General features: G+C 40.3%; 1 protein-coding gene across 1 annotated transcript in view; it reads left to right on the top strand.

The window, feature by feature from the left end:
• PTPN14 (protein tyrosine phosphatase, non-receptor type 14) overlaps window positions 1-24,919 on the top strand; it is a 118,274-nt gene that overhangs the window by 74,303 nt on the left and 19,052 nt on the right. Inside the window, exons 4-13 of the mRNA XM_009330194.1 lie at window positions 3,721-3,818; window positions 6,059-6,126; window positions 9,006-9,076; window positions 10,828-10,915; window positions 13,404-13,492; window positions 15,145-15,232; window positions 15,938-16,020; window positions 18,325-18,382; window positions 22,186-22,264; window positions 23,913-24,917. Coding sequence (XP_009328469.1) covers window positions 3,721-3,818; window positions 6,059-6,126; window positions 9,006-9,076; window positions 10,828-10,915; window positions 13,404-13,492; window positions 15,145-15,232; window positions 15,938-16,020; window positions 18,325-18,382; window positions 22,186-22,264; window positions 23,913-24,917 — 1,727 coding nt within the window. The remainder of the gene's footprint in view (window positions 1-3,720; window positions 3,819-6,058; window positions 6,127-9,005; window positions 9,077-10,827; window positions 10,916-13,403; window positions 13,493-15,144; window positions 15,233-15,937; window positions 16,021-18,324; window positions 18,383-22,185; window positions 22,265-23,912; window positions 24,918-24,919) is intronic.

Here is a 24,919-nt window from a genome sequence, read left to right as displayed (position 1 = left end):
TTTTAAAATGTTTGATTTCCCTCAAATTATAGATCTACTTTTGCAATCCAAGCGAACAAAGAGCAGTCTCAGCTAGCATAGTGACATAATAACAGCATTTAACGTAATTTCAGATGGAGGAGCCTCAAATCTCTGACAGAATATGGGCCAATTTCTCCTCTCCTTTGGCTGGGCAGAGAGCCTGACCACAGTTTTGCAGCACGGCTGAGCCATGAATCTGTGGCTGAGCCATGAATCTGTGGCTGGTAGAGCTATTAGAGCCTTCTAGCAGAGCTTCCTCCAGGGTATGCTCCTCCTCTTTCTTGACAGTGGAATTAGCCACTCCAGTTCGTGCCTTGTGAAAGGAGATGTCCCAGTTCGTGCCTTATGTGGCCACAATGAAAGGAGATGTCAGGGGACACCTTAGGTGGGTGACCCTTGTCACTGTCAGTCCAGGGGTAAAGATGAAGCTGGTCCAGACCATAGGTTTCTGCCTCAATCTTCTTCAGTTTATCTTGGCACTTCCATTGAAAAAGGTGTCAGAGCCATAGCAGGCGATTGCTTTGTACGTTTGCCTGTGAAAGGTGACAACTTTCTCCATGAGGTTTTTCCTGATGGATACACTAGTTAATGTCAGAGAGCTAATTATACATGTCTTTTAAACTCTTACTGCATGTCAATCTACAATCTGTAATAAATCCTAAACTTTTATTCTACTACAGTGTTAGTAAATGCAATGCTGTACCATAATATTGTAGAATATTCCTATTAAAATGTTCAAATGTGACCTGTTTCTGACAATCAGGGTGAAACACCTGTAAATGGGCATCTTTCTTGTAAAGTGGGTGCTGACAATTTTTCTAAAGTATTGGCAACTAAAATAGCAACTAAAACCCCACATCACTGTTTCTTTTGAAAGTCTTGGTCGTAATATTTGGTACTACAGTAACTGCATTGACATCGTATTTTTGACGGTGCTTACCTAAATAATCCTTTCTATGGTTTATCTTTAGTTTTGTGGACACTGTGGTTGAAATCATGGCTCTGCTAAAGCTGGTGACATTCTTGACTTCTATAGAGCTAGGATGTCACTATAAGATTTTACATTGTTTTCCATTTTACACTGTTTTGACTTCTTAACTTTGTGTTTGTTTTAACAATAGCTCTAACTTCATGGCAGATGTGGATTTTACTTTTGTTCTGTTAGACTAGAATATGTATCTCATGCATGTATATGTAGCATTGACATAAATAGCCTGCTTTTGGGATTACAAGTCTCAAAGACCAGATTCAGCAAACACTTGCTCACCTGCATACTTGATAAAGCAGCTTATGTCAAGCTTGTATGAAAGCGTATTTTCAGAATTGGGATTTAGTCATTACAAAGAAGTGGAAACAAGCTGATTTGTCTCTTGGACTGAGCAAGTGTGAAACCTGGGGCTGAAGCACAGGGCTCAAGCTGAGAAGCCGTATGCTTTTTACACTGCCTCTCTCAATCAAATTTCAAAATCCCCTGAAGTTTTAATCTTCATTAGGCTGTGTGAAAGTCAAATCTAAGCATTTTAAATGAGATCATATTTTTCCTGTTTGAAGATGTTGTTCTGCCTTTTGTAGGGGGGAGAGGGGAAGAGGAAGCCTAAAACCAGTAACCCAACAATTACTTTTTAAGCGCACGCAAAAATTGTGAATTCCGAAGGGAACTTCTCAGATGTGAAGAATATGTGCAGAGGCCTTCCCTGAGAGGATTTTTCTGCCCTGCTGTGCTTGTAGCTTCTAAACACCCTGCTGCCTTGAGAGTACGGGTCTGGTCAGAGCATTGGTGCTGTCTAGTGGCAAGTTATTGCATCTCACGTTGCTGACAGAAGAGTTAACTGAAGAAAAATGTAAAATGCTGCATTTGATTAATAGTCCTCAAAGCATGGCTTGGGTTATGCTGGTTTCGAAGCACGTAGGTATTTTCTAATGCCTCCACACAGAATGAAATGGTAACATTTTCGAGTATAGTTAAGGCAGTGCAGTCCCTGTAACATGGGTTACAGTGGTTCTCCTTTCCAAGAAGGAAAGATGAATTGCATTGGTACTGGGAAGATGACTTACACACACACAGACACAGACACACACACACACACACACACACACGTGTCTGAAATCATTAAAACGAGACCAGGACAGTTTCTTCGCTATTCCCAAATGATCAAAGGTAAGGTCAGATGTGGTGTGCTGGTTGCAGCCGAGCCCAGTTAGGATTTTACTGCCCTGACTCTTTCTGACCACTCTTTGCTGTCCACCTTGCAGAGGTTGCAGTCTCTGAGACTGGCTAGCATGCTTGTGTACCATTTCTTTCTAACCCAGTTTATCTCAAGCAATTATTTTTTAAATCCACGCTATTTTGAGGGGATGCACTTTGTTTTAGGGGGGGTGAGCAGGCTTGCAGCTGAAGGGAGCAGTGACCTCCTAACCTGGTTCAGCTGCAGCCAGACCGGCACGTCTGGTCACAGCCTGAGAAACCCCTTTGATGGTTTTTGGGGTTTCCTAACTTGGGTCACCCAGGCGCATCAGCTACTATCATCAGGTCTGGGGGCTGGGTGCGTGAGGCTGAGTGCACACATGAACTGTGGCTACGCTGGTACAGTACTTCTACCTTTGGGCTCAGACCTGATGAGTTGTTGCGTGTTGGCTGAGAAGGAATTGTTTCATCTCGGTTGGGACAGGTTACATATGTCTGCACCAGAAATTTAAGCTGATGGACGCGAGATCATTGTATCGCTGTAACTCAACTGTATTTGATTATTGGCACATCAGTGGCCGATATGGTGTCCTTACAATTGTGGCTGTAATTTCTTCCGCTGCCTGTCTTGCCCCTGCCTGGTTTTACTGCCCATGCCACACAGGTAGCTCCAGGGAGCGTGCATTGGTGCCTGCAGAATAAGAAGTTGTGGCCTGTTAACGAAGCTGTCTCCCCTGGACTTTAACCTGATATGCCGGAGGGACTGGCATGTATCTCTGCTGCTTTGGCCAGCCCTGCTGTGGGTCTGGTCCAGTTCAGTGGATGGGAGGGATGCACGGATGGGGACAGTGACTTGTTAAGCTTTTTGTGGAAAGCTTCTTGTTTGTCCTCATCTACTCTATTGCAGGTGTAAGGTGAAACGCGTGAGTTCTGTCACTGCGGTTAAAACTAACATAGTTTGTCTTGTGATTTACTGTGGATCAGCAAGTGCATGATATTAGAAGCTGGTTTTGCTTGATTTGTGCGTCTAAGTCATCCTTACAGATGAGATGCCAATTTAAAAAAACTTTTATATAGGCCATAGTTAAAGTTATATCAGTAGGCCAAAATATATTGCTAAAATTCCGTTTCTTCTATTAAAATGGTGACACCGGAGCAAAAACAATAGAAGAAATACGGAACAGCCTCTTTTTGTATTGGTGATTGCATGGTCTTCAGTAACCTCTGCAAAATTTGTGGAGGAGGTAATCCCAGCAGATGTCCCTCTTCTATGTGGTCTAGTGAACACAAATTAGAACTTTTTATTTTCCTTTTCATCCACCTGGAAGCACTGCACATGTAGGGATCATATTGATTTGTTTCGGTAATGTGGAAATTCTGAAGCCAGGCGCAGGCTGCTGTTTAGCTGCCTGACCTGTTTGTGGTGGGTTTTTCTTGCTTTCAGCAGCCTTTTGTTCTGTAGAAAATGTATAAACATATAGATGTTCTAATTTGTGCTCTTTTTTTGTTTGTAGATATCAGTATTACCTACAAGTGAAAAAGGATGTTCTTGATGGCGGATTGCTTTCTTCATTGGAGCAGGGAATTCGACTAGCTGGTTTGGCAGTGCAAGGTAAGGTGACATGACCTGATAGCCCTTTTCCAACATTAGCTTTTTTGGTTTGTTCTGTATGTTGACTGGGCACTAACTAAGGGCTTGTATGACTCCTACTCACAACAGCTGGGTTTTCTATTGATTTAAAAGTGCATAGGTGGACTGCTGTTGGTGAAACATTCACACCCTCGAGGAGGGAATGATGGACCCCATCAGTGTTCAGCTTTCTTATTTCTAAAATCCATGTTAGTGAATCTGAACAAAACTCCAATTCTTACAATCCCAACCACGGAGTACTTTGCAGTAATGAATTTGCTTCACGTTCTCTGGTTTGAAATGCAGTTACATCAAAGAGCATAGCAGCAGCTTTAATTTTGCCTTTAATTAAAAACTTGTTTTGCTGTATAGTGCTATCTGAAGTATGAAAGAACACATGACCATAATTGTTATGTGAGTTATAAATTAATAATAAACTACTTCTTACAATGTGATTTTTATTCTGAGCCTCCTAAGGACATCAATAAAAGTGGGATCACATAATGTATATGGGCAGAGGAGGAAGCCCTGTATTTGGAGAAAGTATGTTTCAGTCCATCCACGGCTGACTATGAGAACCTAAGGTAGAGTTTCAGCAATCATGCTCTGGGTATCCCCCTGATGAGAGGGAAGGGGGAAGTATATATATAAATAGAAAAAATGTAGATCTGATTCTTGAAAATTAAAGGTTCAATGGAGAGTAATGCTAATATGATCTTCCTTAGAGCAGTAGAAATTCCTTTTTAATATCTTATTTCTTGGTTAAAAATTGAAGAAAAAAATGTTCCCTGTCAAATCTTGAAATGTCTTATTAATAGAGGAATATATATCTATAAGATTCCGTACTGAATCTTGCAATTTAAGTAAATAAAGTTTTCCCAGTGTGTGAGTTAGGGCTCAATAGATACTGAATATGTTTCAATGGTCCTGTGTTTTTGGAGCTTTTTGCTAACTTTGAGAGTGAGTCAGTCTTTGTAGTCAGTTTGAAGCAATCACTTTTATTCTGAATTTTCTACATAATCTATTATGTTTCAAAGCCCATTGCATCAGAATGCTGCACCTAATCTTGTTCGCTTTATTCCTGACCTTGCATTACTCCCTTTGTCCTTTGCATGTGATGCAACCGAAGATATTTGAAATACTTATTTCTTTTAAACTTACAGACTCTGTTTCATGTCCATTTTCATTTCTTTCTGTTTATGTTAAAACATAACTCAGAGGTGAAAACAAAATGAAACTGCATTTTTGGCATCCTGCAATACGTGAAATTGTCTAGAAGCTTTGAAAGAATGTTTAGCTAATATGATTTATGGTGGGAATTTCCAACTTCTATAATATGAGGATCTTGTAGATGGCGTTTGATCCAGTTCAATTAATATAAAATAAAAACCTCCTGGCAAGATATTCTTTTGATATAAGCTGTTGTGTATTTAAGAGAGAGATAAATATGGGCTTTGTTTTATTTTTTTTTAATGTAGTTTAGCCTTTAGGAAGCACTTTCAAAACTTCATGGTTTCAAGGACATTTGGACAAGAATCCTCAGCCCGACATATGAGTGAATGTCAGCATGGAGATGAGTACCTCTTAAAGAGATGTAGAAGTAGTAGAAAAGCAGGTGGAAAGGTGTGGGCCAGTCAGTTAAACTGACACAGTGCCTGTACTGTTATATTGGCTACAGGAGGATAAGACCTTCCCTCCCCACCTCAAACCATGTTGGTTGTTAACAATTTTTAATACAATTGGCTGGTGGATTTTAATCTCCCAGGCTGTAAAATTAAGCATCTTTTCTACAATTGTGTAGCATTGTAGCAGAGGTAGGTTAATTTTTTTTTTCCCCCCCTGGTCAGGGTTGGAAACATTGGAGAAGCAAAAGTGTGCATCGTTTTTAAAGAGGCTGAGCAATTCCAGCCTCGTTAGATGGTGGTATTAGTTCATGAAGGCTACAGAAAAACAAACTCCTGATGGTTAAGCATTGCAAACGGTCATAATATTAGGGATCAAAAGAGAGAAATTACTTGTTGGCTGTTATTTGATCTCTAGTAATAACACTATTATTTTCAGACACCCATGTTAAAAGCTGAAGTACAAGCAGAAATCTTTGTGCTGGGTTGTGGCTTCAGAGAGGGCTCACCCACTTGAAATTAAGCATCTGTGCAAAGGTTGACTGTGGTCTTAACATGTGTGGAAAGTGCTAAAATGAGTAATTGTGTTGTTTTTTCCAGCGGATTTTGGAGACTATAATCAGTTTGAATCTCATGACTTCCTCCGAGAATATGTCTTGTTCCCTGTGGTGAGTTCCTTATCCCCCTCTTTTGTGGTCTTTTATGAAAAATTTCTCCATGCCTCAGAGATGGCTTTGTTGATAACAAAGTAAAAGCAGCGGCGCTGAACTATTAATAGTGGAAATAAACTTTGCTCCCCAAAACCTGCAATATACTTGATTGTATCTGAATGAATATATGCTATGGAAATGTAGCCCTTTTTCAGTTCCTGTTAAGCCTCCACTAGGAATAGGTGTCAACAAAAGAAATGTACTTCTTTGAATCAAAAAAGAATTTGCAGCTATTTAAAAAGGTGTATATTAGTAGTACTGCAGTATTAATAACATGGCCTAACAAGGGGATATGAGGGCTGCTGATGTAGTAAATGTTGTGTCACAGGACAAATCATGCAGCCTTTCCTCAAAAGAATGTGAATTTACACCAACTGACTATTAGACTGAAGTGAAGCATGAATCGGGTCTTGTCAAAATGTTCTCCAGGGACTGTGCTGTAAATTAGTTTTAAATTTACATTGGAAACTAGCAAATAATTTGAATGCTGAGGGAAGTATTTTAGGTCACTAATGAAGTTAGGAACTCTAGTGACAAATGCTGAGCACTTGCAATCTGTGACATTGAGCCTTTCTGGGAGGATGGATTAGAGAAAAAAAAAAAAAGCCTGCTGAGGTTAAGGCTGGCCTTATCTTAGATGAACAAGTCTATCAGCACAAGTCTTGAGTGTAAGCTTCATAAAATGTAAAAGATCTTGGAATTCTTTCTAACTGGAAAAAAAAATTTGGGAGTGGAGTGGGGTTCCCATGCCCTGAGTGTAGCTGCCTAGAAGTTAAGGCATCTGGTTTCCCTCTGCAATTAGTGGAGCAGTAGAGGGAGAATGATTCATCTCGCTGTAACTTGAAGGCTTGAGAAAGGCACTTCCAGAAGCATTTCATCCCATTTACCGGTGCTCTTTGTACTGCAGAGCTGCAGTACAGATAGTCCATTCTCAAGTCCAAAAAGGTGACAGATGCACAGTGTCTTGAAGTGAAAATGCAATTTTGAGCTGGTAGACAGAGTTCAATACCACCTGCAAAAGAGAGTCAGCAGGAAGAAGGGGAATTAATGAATGTATAGAGCGCTGAATATGCCTTGTATAGCTAGAATGTGGCTTCAGTATTGACCTTTCACTAAGAAACTTCTGTTAGCCTGACTTAGTGGAGCAGGATTTCTTTGGTAGGCTGCCTTTATCTATTGATAAGTAATTGATGATCTTGTGTATAGTTGATGGCTTATGAAGTCATGTATGATAGCCTAAGAGGGACAGAAGATGGCTGCAAATATAGACAGAGAAATGTGTCATCAAGCTGTCACTTTGTAAATTATTGAACTTCTGCAAAGTTCTTTCAATATACTGATATTATGTTTCTATTCAGGAAAAAATTAGGGGAGGGTTTAGGCCTCTAGATGAGCTTTCAGGTGGTTAATTTCAATGTGGTTCAGCAGTTCAGTCTTTGGGCCCATCTCCTAGAACCTCTGTTCTTGAGTCAACTGCCTACATGGTGTTGTGGTCGGCTCTCTTCTGTTTTGCATGTGCTCTCTTTAGGGTATCTTGCCTTTCATCCATGCTACTATTGCTAAATTTAACAAAATCAGCGAAGTGTCTGCTTCCTACAGTCTTCAGAAGCCTACTCTTAAATCAACTGTTTCTCTAGACATTTCTTTAACTACTTGTCTTTGCTCTTCTGGGGAGGAGTGGGTAATGTAATAGTAAATATTTCACTGCAAGTTCGGTGACAGTTGCGAAGTGCTGCAGATATAAACTAGTCCTGAAGCAAGTGGGAGGATTTGAGTGAATCTCGGGCATAGAAAGAGCCTCCAACGAGAGCGTTGCTATAAATTCAGTAGTGAAGTGAGCTGGTGAATGAGGGAGGGGCAGCTACATTTGTACTGTTTGATCTTCTGAGGCTACAATGTGTGTCAAATGGCATTTCTTCAGCAGGGAAAAGAACAAAGTTATGTACACAGTACACCCCACAGGTGTGTAGCTGTGCATAGGCATGTACCATGCCATTTTTCATTAGCGTGCTACCACTTTCACATTTTTTTGTGGCAGAAGCAAATATCAGAGGGAGGGCCCCATTGAGCGAGAAACAGGCAGTGTATTTAAGTACATTACATGCAGCCTTAAGGCTTTTTAAAATAAAAATAAGAACTTTGAGGTTTTGCAAGAAAGTTTTTCAGCTTCCTTTTTTTTTTGCCTTGAATTTATGAGCAGACTTCCTTTATTAACTTGCTCCCAATTATTTCAGAATTGTTTCTACCACACATTATGAAATTTGCAGAAGATAAAAATTTCTGCTCATAAATGTGTTGCAAGCATAAAGTACCTTTTATTACATATTTGAAGAGGTAGCAAAACTTTCAATCCCTTTTAATATGGCAAAGGGAGTACCTGTAGGTCGCAGGATGGAAAATAACCATGACTTTGTTTTCCATTGTCTGTGCATTATTTTGGGCTATTTTAAAAGGTATATATCAATTTGTAGACTTCCCAAGTGTTTTTAAAGACTTGTTTGGTCCTTGTCCAGGAAAAGATCCCTTATCCGTGCTCTATACTCTGTTCTCTGTTTTGGAATAATAAGCACCTTACCCCTATTTTAACAGTATCCTTTTACTCTCCCCCCCCGCAAAAGATATAAAAAACCCAGACCCTCGTGTTCTCCTTGCACATTTTCAGCATCCTGTGCTCTGAATTTTCAATGCAGTTGGTGATAGCTATTCTCTCTGTAACTACCTGGAAGAACACGAACAGGAAACAATCCTGAAACATCTGCCGTCGTAATATCTGTCTTGCATTTTGTCATCTCTCTCTTTGGATGACTAGTTTTCGATGCTACTTCATGTTTTTACAGGATTGGACTCAGGATGAAGCTGTCTTGGAGGAGCTGACTCAAAAGGTTGCTCAGGAGCACCGAACTCACAGGTGAGCTTGACATGTTAAGATTTGTATTTTTTTTTTTTTTTTAATTGTCGTCATCCTCCTAGGACTTCCCTTTCTCCCCATGCTTTTCTGGCAGGGGTAAAGTAGCCTATATTCACGTTACTATTATGTTATGTCTCGCTGGATTTTTAATTAGTCTGTTACAAAAGATTATCTGCCTACTGTGAACACAAAATGGCTGAGGAACTTAATCCCAAATAAACAAGCATTTGCACCATAAGGTTTAATGGGCACGTGTAACACTACTTGTGCTATGTAGTAGACTCCTTTATCTTCTTGGTTTCATTTGAATCCTGATGGTGAAAGACCCTGTGACTTGATCGGGGTGGTCCGAGGGTCTGTCCAAGGGTTTTCTCTCATTCAAGAGAGAGGAGGATACACACACTCTCAATGTAATGGAAATGAAAATAACAGGAATTGGGTTTTAAGTCTTGCGGAAAAGACACAATATGCTGTTACTAGTTAATGAGCTAGGAGTGTATGTATTAGTGCTTCAGTACAAATACCTTCTTTGTAAGCAGGCTTCTTTCGTGTCATCTAGGTGTTTTGGTGGTGGAAGTATTCAAACCTCCAGAGTCACGTTCTTAGAAAAATGGTAGTGCCTATACGTCACTGGAAATAATCTTTTGTATTATATTTTGAATTTCCATTTAAAACTTTATTACATGAAATGCTAGGAGTATTATGTGAAGGGTGCAGCACTCGCTGTTATATGACAGAAAATGGTTGTAAAGGGGCAAATACCAATCTCTGAGTCTAAGGCCATTCTCAGTCTAAGTTTCAATGCAAGCTTGGGCCTTTGATGCAACCAAAGGGTTGGCTTCCAAGCTGGCCATGAACAGGCCTGGTTCTGTTGTTCTCCCTCTGCCATGGGCTGCTTGTGTGATCTTGGTTAACTCACAGACTTGAAAGGAAAGATTTCCCTCCCCTGCTGTGCTCTTTAGTGCTATTTCTGCAACACAAAGAACAAATACTTATCCTTACTTCAGCAGGTAGATCACATTCCACCTCCTTTCTCTCCCTCTTTCTCCCAAGTATTTGTCTGATTCCTATATTTCTGTTTGCAAGCTGTGGTAAGGAGGAGCAAAGAGGAGAAACATTAATAGTGGCCTTCTTTTGGAGCAGCCTGCAATCTCTCTGACCTGCTTTTGAGAACTGAAATCTGTCTGAATTCCTGAGCTGTGACAGCAGCATGTGTAGACACGCGTGTAAAAATTTTCAGGTGGTTTGTTCTCTATTATGAAAGAGAATCTGCTCAATATTTGATTTAGCGCCTGTGTTTTTGAACAGCCAACACGAAAACGTAGGTCTTCCCTTTTAAGTAATTTTAAGCAACTTCCGTGGATTTGTATACTATTTATGCAAATTAGGACCCCTATGGCTCAAATTGGCCATCCAGAGCTAGACACAACCTGATGCAATGGCCTGATGTTTTAATAAAGCCTGGAAAATATTTGATGTGTGCAGAGGAAATTGAGTAATATGATCAGTTCAGTTTGTTCCTCCTGTAATTTGAACTCTGCTTTGTACCTTACCTTAACAACATTTAGTAAAATTCCTCTCCTTGCTGATTATGATCCTAATGTTGAAAGTTAGTTTTGTGTTGTGCATTTCTAGGCAGCATCTCCAAAGTGTCTTCTAAAGTGGTTTGTGAATATCCCATTTTTTCACTAGTATTTTTTGTGTGCATGTAATACTGAACCATTTGCTGCCTTTTGTTACTCTAATTGCAGTGGCATTACAGCAGCAGAAGCTGAGCTAATGTACATCAATGAAGTGGAACGCCTTGATGGGTTTGGGCAGGAAATTTTCCCTGTGAAGGTATGTTAGCGTATATTCTAAAAGAACCTCTGAATCAAACGATGCAGGAGTCTGCAGCGACCTTTGGAATGCATGCAAGTTGTGTTTGTGCAAAAGAGGCAGGACTTGTTTCACTGTTCTGGAGGGTGAAACGACTGCTGGTAATTTGAACGGACATTGCAGCATGAGGGTATCTTAGGCCTGTAGCGTTACTTTTCTTCCACCAAAATCCTTTTCACAGAAGAGGTTGCTATGTGCTAGGGCCTGCTCACTTGGGAAACAGAGATGCTCCTTGCTTTTTTTTTGAGTGCTGTCTGAGGGGGAGTGGCTGGGGCAAATGAACCTCAGCTCTGGCCTTCTTTAACAGGATGGGAAGATAAGACCTTTTCATGTCTTTCTAAGTTGCTCTTTACCAAGCATTAACTTTACCTTTCCTTGGTTTCTTACATGTGCACACAGGTCCTCCACACATTTAAAACTGAGGGGAGGTTTTGAGGTTTATTTTGCATTTGTAGTCACTTTCCCTTCGCTGGGAGCCCTGTTCTGCCATGGACGGTCTGCCTGGCCTTATGGAGCACATGCCACCGTGGTAACGTTGGGCTGAGAAACTGAAGGCTGCTGTTACCAACATGACCCATTTCTCTTTGCTAATCAACCCAGCCACATTAAGTGGTGGACTGCTAGCAGTTTTTCTGCTAGTTAAAGTTGACTTGGAATTTAAAAACAAAACAAACAAACAAAACCCCACACCAGACAAAAAAGCTTTCTGGTGAATTCAAAATTGACCCTTTTGCCAATCTCAAAATTGACCTGAAGCGGGGGAACTGAATGGCAAAAAAAACCCCTACCCAACAACAAAAATTATGGAATGTTTATTGCCAATGAATTAAATCAGTGTCTTCCTCAAATGAATCCGTATTAATGCTGCATGCTGCTGCAAGGGACTTCTGTGTTGGAATTGTCAGTAGATATTATTGCATGTCAGTGAGATAAGTATGAACAGTAGACCAGGTGCTCTGCAAAATTGCAGGAAGATGTTACCCTTGTATCAAAGAGCAGTGTGCTGGCCTTATAGACAAATAGAACTGCATTCAAAGGGAAAAATGGAAGATTTCTCTTTTGTTCCTGTTAGAAAATGCTATTAGAAATATGTTTCTCTTTCTTTCTATATAGATATTTGTGTGTATACACACACACACGTATATGTGTACAAATACATACATTTTCCCCAACACCTTCCCAATCTCTTTGCCTTCTAAAGCTACCTCTGGGACAAGGCAGGGGAATGTGTAGTCCTCTAATCAGACTAAACTGAAGACTGTCAGCTGTAGGACCTCTGCTGACTTGTAGTGTGTGTGGAAGAATGCTGGTGTATGCGGCACTGAGAATCAATGCATAGGCTGGGACTTGAAAATTGGCATCCATCGTTTGTCTGCAAAAGGCCTAACACTTAGTAGTTAGAAACAGGTGCAGATACTCCACTGTTGCCTTCTGGGGATCAAGTACAGCAAGGCCAGGAGAGCAGCTCTAATCTGATCTATTAAAATGCAGGGATGCCTGATGGTTTCTAGAATTTGCTCATGCGTAGTGCATTAACTTCTCTCATATCCTTTCTTCTAGCAGTTCTTTTTAACCACACTCTGTGTTAGCATGATTTTTATTTACCACTTTAAAGTGTGACTCAATTACTATATATGCAGCTGAGGGGCAGTTGTTTTTGTTGATAAATGTGGAAAAACCTCTTTGTCAACAGCATTAAGCTTTTGTAGCAAAAAAGAAAAAGTCTTTTTAAGAAAACAACTGATGGCAAAATGGAACAGGAGCACATGGTTTTCAAACAGGAGCCTGCAAGGAGACATGGGTAGGCACAAAAACAATAGAACTTCTGAAAAACAATGCAAGAACAGCGGACGTTATGTGGTGCACGCAGATGAATATTTAACCCAGTAATTGAAAAACAATGGAAGATGTATCTGTATAGAGATACAAGTACTTTCCAGAGTGACACGCTATGAACTTCTACACGGAGTACTTACAGGAGGAACCGTGAAGAGTATAGCTTTTGAGAGGGATTCCATCTCCAGGTGTGGTTTTCTGAAATCTCTACATGTTTTAACAGGTGGCTGGAGAAATGCTGTGAATGTGAAAGAGGACTATTGCTTTTGATAATCATACGGGCTCTAGATAGCTGTGATCACAATGATAGGGAATGTGGGGTATTGTACAGTGAATGCCAGTTTGTGGTGTGCGTGTTGTTTGATAGAGGAGAACCTTGGGCTCGTTTAGCCTTTGTCTGTTCTCACTAATCAACAGAATGAATCCAGTTAAGTGCTAACTGCTTTGAAATAATGAAAATCAGAGTCTGATCAAGCAGCAAAATATAGATTAGTCAAGGGTTAATCCTGCATTCATCCTGAAGAAGGGCTTCTGTTTGGTAGTTCAGCATGCACTCATATGCATGTATTGGCCAGTTTCTTTATTAAACTAAATATATATCCTTTCTCTGCAGGATAATCATGGAAATGACATACAACTCGGTATTTTCTTCATGGGAATCTTCATAAAAAACAGAATTGGAAGGACAACTGTGATTTATAGGTAAAAACTAGGGTCTTCTGTATTTAAAGCGAGTTTCTTTTCAGAGCTCCATGTGTGGGGTTTTTTCCTTACGTACGTGACTTCAATAGTGCCAATCCTCTAACTAAGGAGTAGTCACCTCGCTGTTTTCAGGATTGGCCTCTTGGCCGTAAGAGATGTGATAAAGAATAATTTCTGATGTCTGTGAATGGGTTTGACGGCAAGAAAGACGTAGTTGTCTGTCATGTATCTTGTTCTACTTACGAGGCTTTGATCCGTTTTCTTTTCTTGCCTTTATGTCTGCTTCTTTGATGCTTCTGAATGAAAATCTGTTAAACCTCACGGCTGGCAGCCTAGGCACTCAACATTTCTGAAAATCTGGTTGCCATATTTAGATGCCCCACTAAAAAAAAGCTGAACTTTCTCATTCTGTACTTTTGAAAATCCTGGCTGTGTCATTTGTTTATTTGTTCTGCTGTTTATTTTGGTTATTAAGAATCACTTAAGCCTTTCCACAATAACTTTCTTTTGTGGGTTTTGTTACTTCTTATAAAAGTTTGTTCTGTATGAAAATGTTGCTAGAAATCTCCATGATTCCAGGGAGGCTAGGGTTTCGCTCATTCCTCTTTGCTACTGTTCTGGTGGGTATTTCTGTTATTGTCAGTGTTAACTCGAAGTGGATTTTTACTAGTCCCTGTGATTAGAATATAAACGTTTGTGCAGCCAAAAAATTGTGTTTTACGAAGAGCACTAATTTTTAGTCAGTAGCTAAGGCTCGTATCAGACTTAAGCTGGAATGTCAGGGGTTTTTTGCCTTAAAAGGGCTTTCAGTGGTCATCTTCAAAAATGTTAGGGCTCCCTTTTCCACATAGCTGATGTTTTGCATATTTAATTTTGAGAAGAAATTAGATAATCCTTTAACTGCGCCAGGTGACAAAAGCAAGAAGTTTCTTTACATGTAGAAGTGACAGTTGGTGCTGGGATCCTTACTCTTTGGAAATACGCACTTCAAGCATCCTGCCGTGACATGAAGAGGAATGCATGCTGCAAACAGAACAAACAAGTCCTTTCCATCCCCATGGATTGCATGCAATGTATGCAAATGTCTGTCAGCTATTTGTAAGAAGATTATAACTGATCTTGGGTAACCTGACAATTACTTGGAAAAGAATAAAAAAAAAAAAGATTGCAAACATAAACCCAGAGTATTAACATGGTATGCATAGCCTACATAACCATGTTGTCAACTTAACCTTCTTTAGGAAGAATTGGCACTGGAGGAAAGTTGGAACAGCATTTGGAGAGGAATGGCACTATTAAAAAAAAAAAAAAAAAAAAATTCTATCACATGTGGCTAAAATCAATCAGTTAAAAAATGCCACAGTTTAGTATAATGTTTATCATTAATGTGTCTTCTGTTGTGAGTCTTCAAATTGGTGTTTTTAAAGAGAGTTGTTTTAACTCTCCCGCTTTGGGTTAAGAGCTGAATATCTGTTTCTCCTTTAACCAGAGCATGACTTTCTTATTTTCCTGACCATGTTCCTTCACCAAACAGCTACTGAAAAGCTTTCCCATAAAATGAGACTAATGTTGACTAAGGGATTCTTAATGTGTTTGTGAAATGTTCGAATGTATGTGTTGGCAAACTCTACTGCATTTTTTTTACTCTACAGGTGGAATGACATTGGGAATATAGCACATAACAAGTCTTCGATTGTTCTAGAGTTGATCAACAAAGAAGAGAATGTGCTCTTTCACACAGTAAGAAAAAGATCTAATCAATGCTTATATAAAAACTAAACCTTTACCATTCCACTTTCCTATAGGGCCCCCCCCCCCAAAGGCCCCCCCCCCCCCCCAAGTTCACATTTTACTTTATGCAGAGAGTGAAATTAACTTCATTTAGGTACCAATATTTGTATTCTCTTCCAAGCATCCCAAAGTATACTATGCTGGGAAGTCTGCAAAAAACTGAAGTGCTTGTTGGATGAAACATCCACAGTGCCACACTATCTTTCATGCTGGCATAAATATAGCAGCATAAGCAGTTGTAGAAACTGGGCATAAGCTACCATGCATGCACATACTGGAACTCAGAGGGCTGCAGTGCTGTTCTGTGCTATTTAAAATCACTCCACATCTCCCTGAACCAAGGCCAGTATAGAAACTGGAGCAGCAAGCTTGAGCCATTTTTTTTTTTTTTCCTGTTGTCCCTCCTCCCTTCCCACTGTGACTTAGCAGTGAAGTGGCAGCATGTAAAGGCATGCCACTGTACTTCAGTAATTCAATGCCTTGAATGCTCTTGAGGGCACCAGACATGTTCTTGGCAGCCAGATTCTATACATGATGGACCTTACCAAGCGTTACTGCAATTGGATTTTTAAAACTCTTCTTTGTTACTTCTTGGTAAGAATAACAATATGAATGATTTTTTTTTTTCTTCCCTATTTTTTCTTGTGTTTTAAGGATGATCTTGAAAATGCCAAATATATTTCACGGCTGTTTGCAGCAAGACACAAGTTTTACAAACAGAACAAAATCTGCACAGAGTGAGTACTCTTTCTTCAGAGTTGTTTTCTGACACCCTGCTTTAGAATTGCTCTGAGTTTTGGCGTGTCTGGTTTTGTTTGTTTTTTCTAGTCACTTGTGTCAGTTATTCTTTTCTCCTTTCCCTTTTTTTCTTGTTTTGTTTTAACCACCAGCAAGAACAGACAATTGAGAATGAAACTTCATTCTGAGCCTTGTGAGGCTTAATGCTCCCCAAGCAGGCAAATCTGACAGTGTGTCTTAAATTGAAGCCCTTGGTCTCTGCCGTTCATAACCCAGAGTATTAGTATAAACTAGAGTGAAAGGTGACATATGTTAACATGCCAAAATGTGAATTGCAGTAGCATTTTGAAGATGTTGCATGACCCATCTAGCAGCTAAGGTCAGTGGAAAACACAGGTTGTCATCTTCTAATTTGGGCAGTATAATTTATCTGCTGCTTATGTGCACCAAACAAGGGAGGACACCTGGGAATGTTAATCTGCGTAGCCATACTAGCACGACACAGCAGAGACCATAAATCTGAACCCAAAGTGTCCTTTAGGCTCTACTTTAAGCACTTACTAAGGAACTGGCCTTGAGCTAGTCCTCTCATGCAGGTGGATTCATCCTAATTGAAGGAGGAATTCATGAGGCTTTAGTTATAAGTCAAAAGTCAGTTTATTAGCTGAGTATGTTTCATTTATACCAGCATGCAGCGGTTTTAGTTTGAGATAAATTTTGCTTTGGGAAGTTTAGTGTTTTGAGAAATGTTCATGATGTGCAGGGTTTGTATAGCAATGAGAACATGAATCCCTTGCAAAACTTATCAGCTTAGTTAGCTGGAAAGATATGAAGTTGTTCATCTCTATCAACAGCTCTGGTTAGAGCTGGACATCCCATCTGTTTAGCTGGGTAATGCCATCTGTTGGAAAACAAAGCCAAAATGATGAAGGGAAGATTGGAAGGTCTAGCTTTCTAATATTACATATGCATACAATATATTAGCATACAGTGAGTTAGAGTATTGGAGAGACCAATGAGGTGAACTGCATAGAGTGATCTTTTCACTTACGGAAGAGAGATGTTGATTAGATTTCAGACGGCGTTTACAATTCTTAGGAGGTGAGCGGAAGACCAGAAAAGACATTTCTTAGCAGCATATAATGCATTTTTAATTTTAATGGTTTCAGAGGAATTGAGTTCAAAGGAAGCTCCTGATTGTCTCCCTTGTGACAGTCAAGAAAGAAAACAAAATACCATAGTCTGTCATCTTGGAATATTTCCTCTTTGAAGCTGTATATTGGGGTCAACAGAGAGGACTGTTCTGTTACTGTTCATAATCCAGACTGAAGAAGCAATAGCTTTTGATCATGTTTATTTCTAAACACTGAGCCATAAGTATGTGGGTACCATGAGCTGGGTGTATGTAGTGGCTTCATGTACAACTTACAAGTCTTTGGACTAATAAAGATAGGGAACGTCATGAGGTCACTGAGTGAAATAACTGGAACTTAAATGTATTTTTGCCATTAGAACAGCTCTCCTTCTTACCACAGTTTCATGTGGTAATCAGCTTCTGTGTTAGAGCCACAGATATTGATGACAGCATATGCCAATGTGTGTTTTCTAGCCAAATAATTTTCCTGCCCTCTGTTAAAATGATAGTTGTTTGTTTTCCTGTGTGCATTTCCTCTAATCGCACATAACATCATTCACCAGATCAGAAACTGTAAGAGGACAAATTCCACCTTTCCTCTCTTCACGTAAGCACTATATTTCTGCCTCCTTCAACTTGTTTCTTTCCCTTCCTCATTTTTTTTTCCCCTCCTACACTTCTTGTTCCTTCCACTGCACCTGGCTACTCTAACATTGTATGTGGCTCTGCTAGTATTATTAACCAGTTGCGCTTTTTTTTCCCTTCTGATCTGTGCACATTGCTTTGGAGTGATTGGTATGAATTCCATAGAATTGTCATTGTTTTAATGTTCACCTTAAGTCACCTGAGACTGTGCCTGTGTGCCATGTTCAGTTTTTATTGCTCAAGAGACTTGTTTGTTTGATTCATTTTTAAACCAGAGTTTTTCTTTCTTGTGTTTCCAAGTAAGCCAAATAGGATAATGAACAAAAGGCATGTATATTTTGGAACTGGAATACCTTCTGTATTTGGAGAAGGACCTAAATTATTTTCATTTATTCATATTTTTTAAAATCTCATTAATGAGCAATACTTAGAGATTCTTCATCTCTTGTTTTTCCCATTCATTCTTGAATCAGAATTGAAATATTGTAGTTTCTAGTATTTCTCTTTACTTTTTCTTCCACAGACAATCAAGTTCTCCTCCTCCTATCCGACGACGGCCCACTTGGAGTAGGTCATCCTTGGTATGTGCCACAGCAGGGTCTTTAAGAATGTCTATACTATTTCTAATGGGAATGGGGCATTGTGTAAGATGGAATACTTAGTAAATTTCAAATAAGCACATTAATTCATTTGTTGTAGGCAATATGATTGGAATGAGTTTCAAGGGTGTGGCTGCCCAGGTTGATTAATTTAACTGGATAATATCACCATTGAGTATTAAAAATTACAGTCTTCAAGGCATTATATTTTTATTTGTCCTGCAGAAACTGAGCATCTTTTCTACTGGATTGAGATTATATTCAATATGTAAAGAAAATAGTCCTCTAGAAAGAATTTGAAGTGTCTTGTGCTGTATACTTGAAAACCTAGTAATTACGTAATTTTACAGCTTCTCCTTTTGCGTTTCTTCCATTCCTCATGTTTTTGTATAAAGTCTACTTACAATTTATCAACTTCTTGGGTTAAGAGCCTATTTTCTGTGTGAAGTTACTGTGATTTTAAGTAAAACTATTATAATCAGTACAGGATTGTGATTCAGAGTTTTTCTTAAACTGTATTTTTTTCTGTTCAACTAATCTCCATAAATACTGTAAATCTGACAAAACTGGGTAACTTTTTCCCTAAATCTTTACAAAAAACATCTGTGGGAATCTTTTTTCCTGGTCAGCTCTAAGGATACTTTTTTAGATCCAGTTTTAACATCTAGTATGTCAGTATTTCTCACAGTAATTCAGAACCCCTTAAATAAGAGTAGCAACAGCACTGCTGGTCCCTTAGACAGAGGGCAATATTATCTGTATGCAGGTTGCCAGTTTTCATTTGTGATATAGGTTATACCTGCTTTGTAGACCTTCCCAGAGTGAAAACTCCATTAGCCTATTGCTGCGAGGTGGAAAGCTAATGTGGGCAGAGTGTTTTCTTGACATAGCCCCACAGCGTGGTTACAGCTTGTGAAAATGTTCTAAAATTAAGCTTAATCAGGTACTGATATTAGGATAGCTTTATCTTTGCAGATTTCGGCACAGGCTGTTTTCCTGTGTGCGTATATATGGTCCATTAGATCTAAAAGTTGCATTCTGTGTTTCCCAGCCATTGGCAGGAAAGCTGTTGTAGCTGGCTCCGGGTTTCTTTGTCCTTTCATTCTTAGCCTGTTTCTAAGGCGTCGTGATGCAATACACAGGCTGTGTATTATGTTCTCTGAGGCATATTTGGTATTTTTGGTATCTGCTAGTTTGGTCCCTGGAGATGACTATGAAAAACTGCAGGTGAAGAAATGAAGTGTGCTTTGCATTTGTATGCTGTGGCCTCAAATATATGACAAGGGGAAAAAGAGAACTGCCTTCTATATTAGATATGAAAAATGGAAATCTACTTTTTCAAAGGAAAAACAAATCCTGCTGCGTCTTTATGTTTTGAACATAATCATGCAACAAGTTTTAAAAAAAAAAACAGAGTCTCAGGAAGATCAAGAGGCGGAATGTGTGCTCATCAATTAAAAAGTGAACTGGGCTGCTAACCGTTCACGTTGAACTTTCAGCTGCTTTTTTCATAATTGTTTTGTTAACTTGTTGGAACAGTTCTCTTTGGGGAGAAAAAAAAAAGGCCCTCCTGTTGTCTGCACTGCACATACCTCTATACACCTACCTATTCATTTGTCTTGTATGGTAATAAATCAGTAGGCATAAAAATGGGAAGTGAAGTGGGATCTTTGGAGTGAGGCTCTGCCACTTCACTGAGGATCATGGTCATTACTTTCAGATTAAGACCCTTTATACGGTTTTGGCAGCATGGTATTTTATTAATTATAAAAACTATTAAACTAGGGCCTTAAAAAACAAACATACACACACACACACAAACAAAACGCCCAAAACCACAACAGAATAATCCCTAATTTCTTGCAGATACCTTCCATAACATCTATCACAAAGAAAACTGTCTGCTCTAGATCTATACATTCCCAGTAGAAGTCACTTCTTCCTTGCACTTTTCCTCTGCCCCCCATTTGTTAAGCTTTCCAACATCTTGGTTTGTTCCAGGCTAAGCTCCGCTACTCGGGTTGTCAGCAGCAGGGTCCTTTGCCCAGATTGTTCAGTGAGAGTACGGGTTTATACCCTTGGAAGTAACTGTTGTAGCAGAAATACTTCCTGCCATCTTCCAGCTCTGGCTTAACACAGCCATTTTGTATGCAAGAATTCATATGTGTGCTCAGTTTCTTTGATTCTCATTCCTTCTCCCCATTTACATAGAAAATGTAAATTTAACCCCTTCCCCACCCCTTCTTCAGTAGCTAACTTGCATGGTGCTCATTTTGTGCATGTGCATGCAAAGGTAAATTAGGTAAAAATTAGGTAAAAGGTGTTTCTTTTTTGCCTTGGACATCCACAGTATTCCTTAATAGTTTGAACTACTTGAATCAGCCTAGGTGAAAAGCCCTTGCTCTGCTGTTAAGGAAGACATATTCACAAGACAAGAGTGTCTTCCTCCTCTTTCTGCTTACTTCATATATCATAGAATCATTAAGGTTGGAAAACACCTCTAAGATCACAGAGTCCAAACGCCAACCCAACACCACCATGCCCACTAAACCATGTCCCTAAGCACCTCATCTACCCGTCTTTTAAATACTTCCAGGGATGGTGACTCAACCACTTCCCTGGGCAGCCTGTTCCAATGTTTAACCACTCTTTCAGTAAGGAAATTTTTCCTCACATCCAATCTAAACCTCCCCTGGCACAACTTGAGGCCATTTCCTCTCGTCCTTTCGCCAGTTACTTGGGAGAAGAGACCAAAACCCACCTCGCTACAACCTCCTTTCAGGTAGTTGTAGAGAGCGATGAGGTCTCCCCTCAGCCTCCTTTTCTCCAGGCTAAACAACCCCAGCTCCCTCAGCTGCTCCTCATCAGACTTGTTCTCCAGACCCCTCACCAGCCTTGCTGCCCTTCTCTGGACACGCTGTAACACCTCGACGTCCTTCTTGTAGTGAGGGGCCCAAAACTGAACACAGTATTCGAGGTGCCGCCTCACCAGTGCCGAGTACAGGGGCACGATCGCTTCCCTGCTCCTGCTGGCCACACTATTTCTGATACAGGCCAGGATGCCTGTATATCAAAACATATCAAAGTATGTTTTCATAAACTTTGCTCAGCGACACCAGACAGGACATTACAGCGCAGGTGGTAAAATGTGATTGCAAAACGCATCCGTTCACCAATGGACAGAGCTGGTGAATACAACGTCAGCTGTGATTTATTTTGCTGTAAATGATCCTGCTGATTTAATGCTGAATTGTCCCCTGTGATACTTGTTGTGTTAAAAAGCTTGTTGCAGTGCAGATTGTTGGAGGAAGGCTCCAATTCATTATCTAGGGAATCCAATATTCGTGTAATTCGCAGAGTTATTTTAAGTCCATATGTGCTCCTATGCTTGTATAACAGTGTTCTAGGTCCTTGAGTTTGTTCCATCTCCTGCTTTTGTCCTGATTAGGTGTTTGTTTTGTTTTAATTCTTCAAGGGCAAGGGCTTTTAATAAACTTTTGAGAAGTTCTAAGTGAGCTGGGAGTCTGGATGTTGTTTTCTGAAGTGGTTGAGCTTAAAGGAGTCTTAACTGGTCAGCTTTGGGCTCTGTAACAAAATTTAGCAAACAATTTACAAAATGTTATTCTCTGTTCTACAAAGCAATGCCAAGCCACGTGTCTTTGGCTGGGTAAGAAAGAGCAGTATTCAGTGGAAAGGGCATAAAACCGTTTTTCCTGTTTCAGCAGCAAAAATTGTAGCAAACGAAGTTCCTAATGCTTTTTTTTCCCCTTGTGCTTTTATTTCAGCCAAGACAACATCCATTTATACTGCCTCCTATGCATGTCCAGTGTGGAGAACACTACACTGAAACACATAATTCACAAGGTACCTAAAGCATATATTTTTCCTTTAATGGACTTCAATTTTATGTGTGTGCAAAGAAGCTCCTACCCCTTATGTCTAGATTTCTAATGCTGTCATGGTCAAATGGGAGTTGCTGCTGGAGGAGAGCTAGCAGTTTTATAGTTAATGTTGCAGTAAGTCTTCTGTTTAAAGTCCAATTTCAGTTTTCAAATTTCTCTAAAATGTCTGTGCATGATTATATGGACCTTAAACTTGGTATTCCAGTTCAGTGAGCTGAAAAAATAATGTCTAAAGGAAGTATGATGGCTGTACTCAAAGGCAGTGCCAGCTGGGGCCAGAGAGAGGAATGGAGGGAGGGAAAAGGAGACAGCAAATATAGGAGAAATCATAGTGTCCTGGTCACGCAACTGTATATTTACATAATCTTTTCTGCTGATTTTTCACCAACATCTGCCCGCATTGTTAGCCTTATGGACTTAAGGGGGGTTAATTAACTATTTTTACCCCTGCGTTTGACGAATAAATTCTCTAAGAGGTTGTACCAGGTTACTTCTGATCAAGGCTGGGAATGGAGCCCAACCCCTAAACACCTTGAGTCTCACACCCTTAACCACACCACCTTTTGGAATACACGTAGCCAGGTCTGTTAGGCTACGTTCTTTGCAGTTCATGAGAGGTACAGTTGAAGTGCTCTCACCGGCAGAGGGGCTCTTAGTCACACATGATAGCATTTTAGAGTTGTGGTGGTCTGACTAATTTTAAGGTAGAATTTGATAAGTTTTGAAAGGAGCCATTCAGTATAGTTCCTTGCAAGCAGCGGAAGATTTGACTTAGCGGCTACTACTGTTTTACTGTGCAGCTGAGGCTCTGAAGGGGGATATTCTCAATTTTAGAAGAATTGTAAACTTCCCTCAGTTTTACCACAGACTCCTCTATATTGTTGAAGAACTAGCTGATTTCAGAGTTTTGGGAGCCACTACTCTTTTCTTACGAAATTTTCAACACGGATAGTCTTGTAGTAAAGTTGTGATCCAGGACATCATCTTTACCATCTTGATTCCCTCTCAAATATCATTTGCTGAAGTATTTAATATTCTTTAGCACATCTGCAGAGTAGCTTTTTTTCTTTGGAGGTGTTTGGTTTTTTTGCCTCCTGAGGCTTGATCACCCTGCTGTGTTATACTTCAGATCCTCAAGACTGTTGGTTGGTCTGAAGTAGCATTTCCAATTCCACAGTCCTCTGCTACTTCGAATCACAGTCAGCAGTACATTAACAGAAAAGACAAGAGAATTTTTAGGATTACTATAGGCTAGTAGCACTGGATTTTTAAGGTGGCAGCAGCAGTGAAATCCTTCCAGGATGCTGAGGGATGAGATGCCCCTTTATTCTTCCTTACCACCCCAGGCAAAAACACTTCCTCTCTTTCCCCTTTCATGTCTCCCACAAGGATCTGAACTACCATATTTTGCTAACTGTTGGGATTGTTTACGGGGAGTAGCTTTGTTTTAGTTCTATTTCTTTTGCTCCCAAGACCAAATGTTCCCTGCAGTTGTTGTACACTAAGCTGTCTCTCTAGTCGTTGGTGCAGACTGCATTTGAAGTTTTGTTAACATGGAGTGAGTCCTTTTACGTTAAAATTGGCAACATCTTCATCTCTGCTCTACACAGATAGCATTTTCCATGGAAATGAAGAAACTTTCTACTGTAGGTCTCAGACCAGTTTGGACAGGTGTCCAATGGACTTCAGCTACTTGAATGGTAACGGGCCCAATGGGAGCGTATGCAGTGCCCACAGCATGAACTCCCTCAATCGCTCACAGAACTTCATCCAGGCATCTCCGATGTCCTCAAATCTGAGCATCCCTGGAAGTGACATCATGAGAGCAGACTATATCCCCAGCCACAGACATAGTGCAATCATAGTACCATCTTATCGGCCAACTCCAGATTATGAGACTGTTATGAGGCAAATGAAGAGAGGGGTGATCCAGATGGATAGCCAAAGTCAGTCTTTGAGGAATCTCAATATTGGAAACACACATGCTTATAACCAGCCAGAAGACCTAGTTTACAGTCAGCCTGAGATTCGAGAGAGACATCCTTACACAATTACATATGGGCCCCAGGGTGGCAGCTATAACAAGCCTGTCACCCCGTCTGACCAAGTGAACCCTAATAATGCTGTGCAAAACAAGACAGCAGCCAGTGCCATATCCCACACTGTCAGCACACCAGAACTGGCTAACATGCAGCTGCAGAGCAGCCAGAGTTACAACACCGCTCACATGTTAAAGAACTATCTCTTCAGACCCCCACCTCCGTACCCACGCCCACGTCCTGCCACTAGCACGCCGGACCTGGCAAGCCACCGGCACAAGTATGTCAGTGGGAGCAGTCCTGACTTGGTCACTCGCAAAGTCCAGCTCTCAGTAAAGACCTTCCAAGAGGACAGCTCGCCAGTCGTCCGTCAGTCACTGCAGGAGGTCAGCGAGCCCCTCATGGCAGTGAAGCATCATGCAGCTGTGAACAAGCGCCATAGTTTGGAGGTCATCAGCAATATGGTACGTGGTATAGAAGCCATGGCATTAAAAACTTTAAACGCCCCTCTGCCACGCAGGAACACTTTGCGGGAGCAGGTGCAGCCAGAAGAGTCAGTTCAGATGGGGCATGAAGTT

The sequence above is a fragment of the Pygoscelis adeliae genome, unplaced genomic scaffold (genome assembly GCF_000699105.1).
Source record: "Pygoscelis adeliae isolate BGI_AS28 unplaced genomic scaffold, ASM69910v1 Scaffold308, whole genome shotgun sequence".
Lineage (NCBI taxonomy): Eukaryota > Metazoa > Chordata > Aves > Sphenisciformes > Spheniscidae > Pygoscelis > Pygoscelis adeliae.
This window is presented reverse-complemented; position numbering and strand designations above follow the sequence as displayed.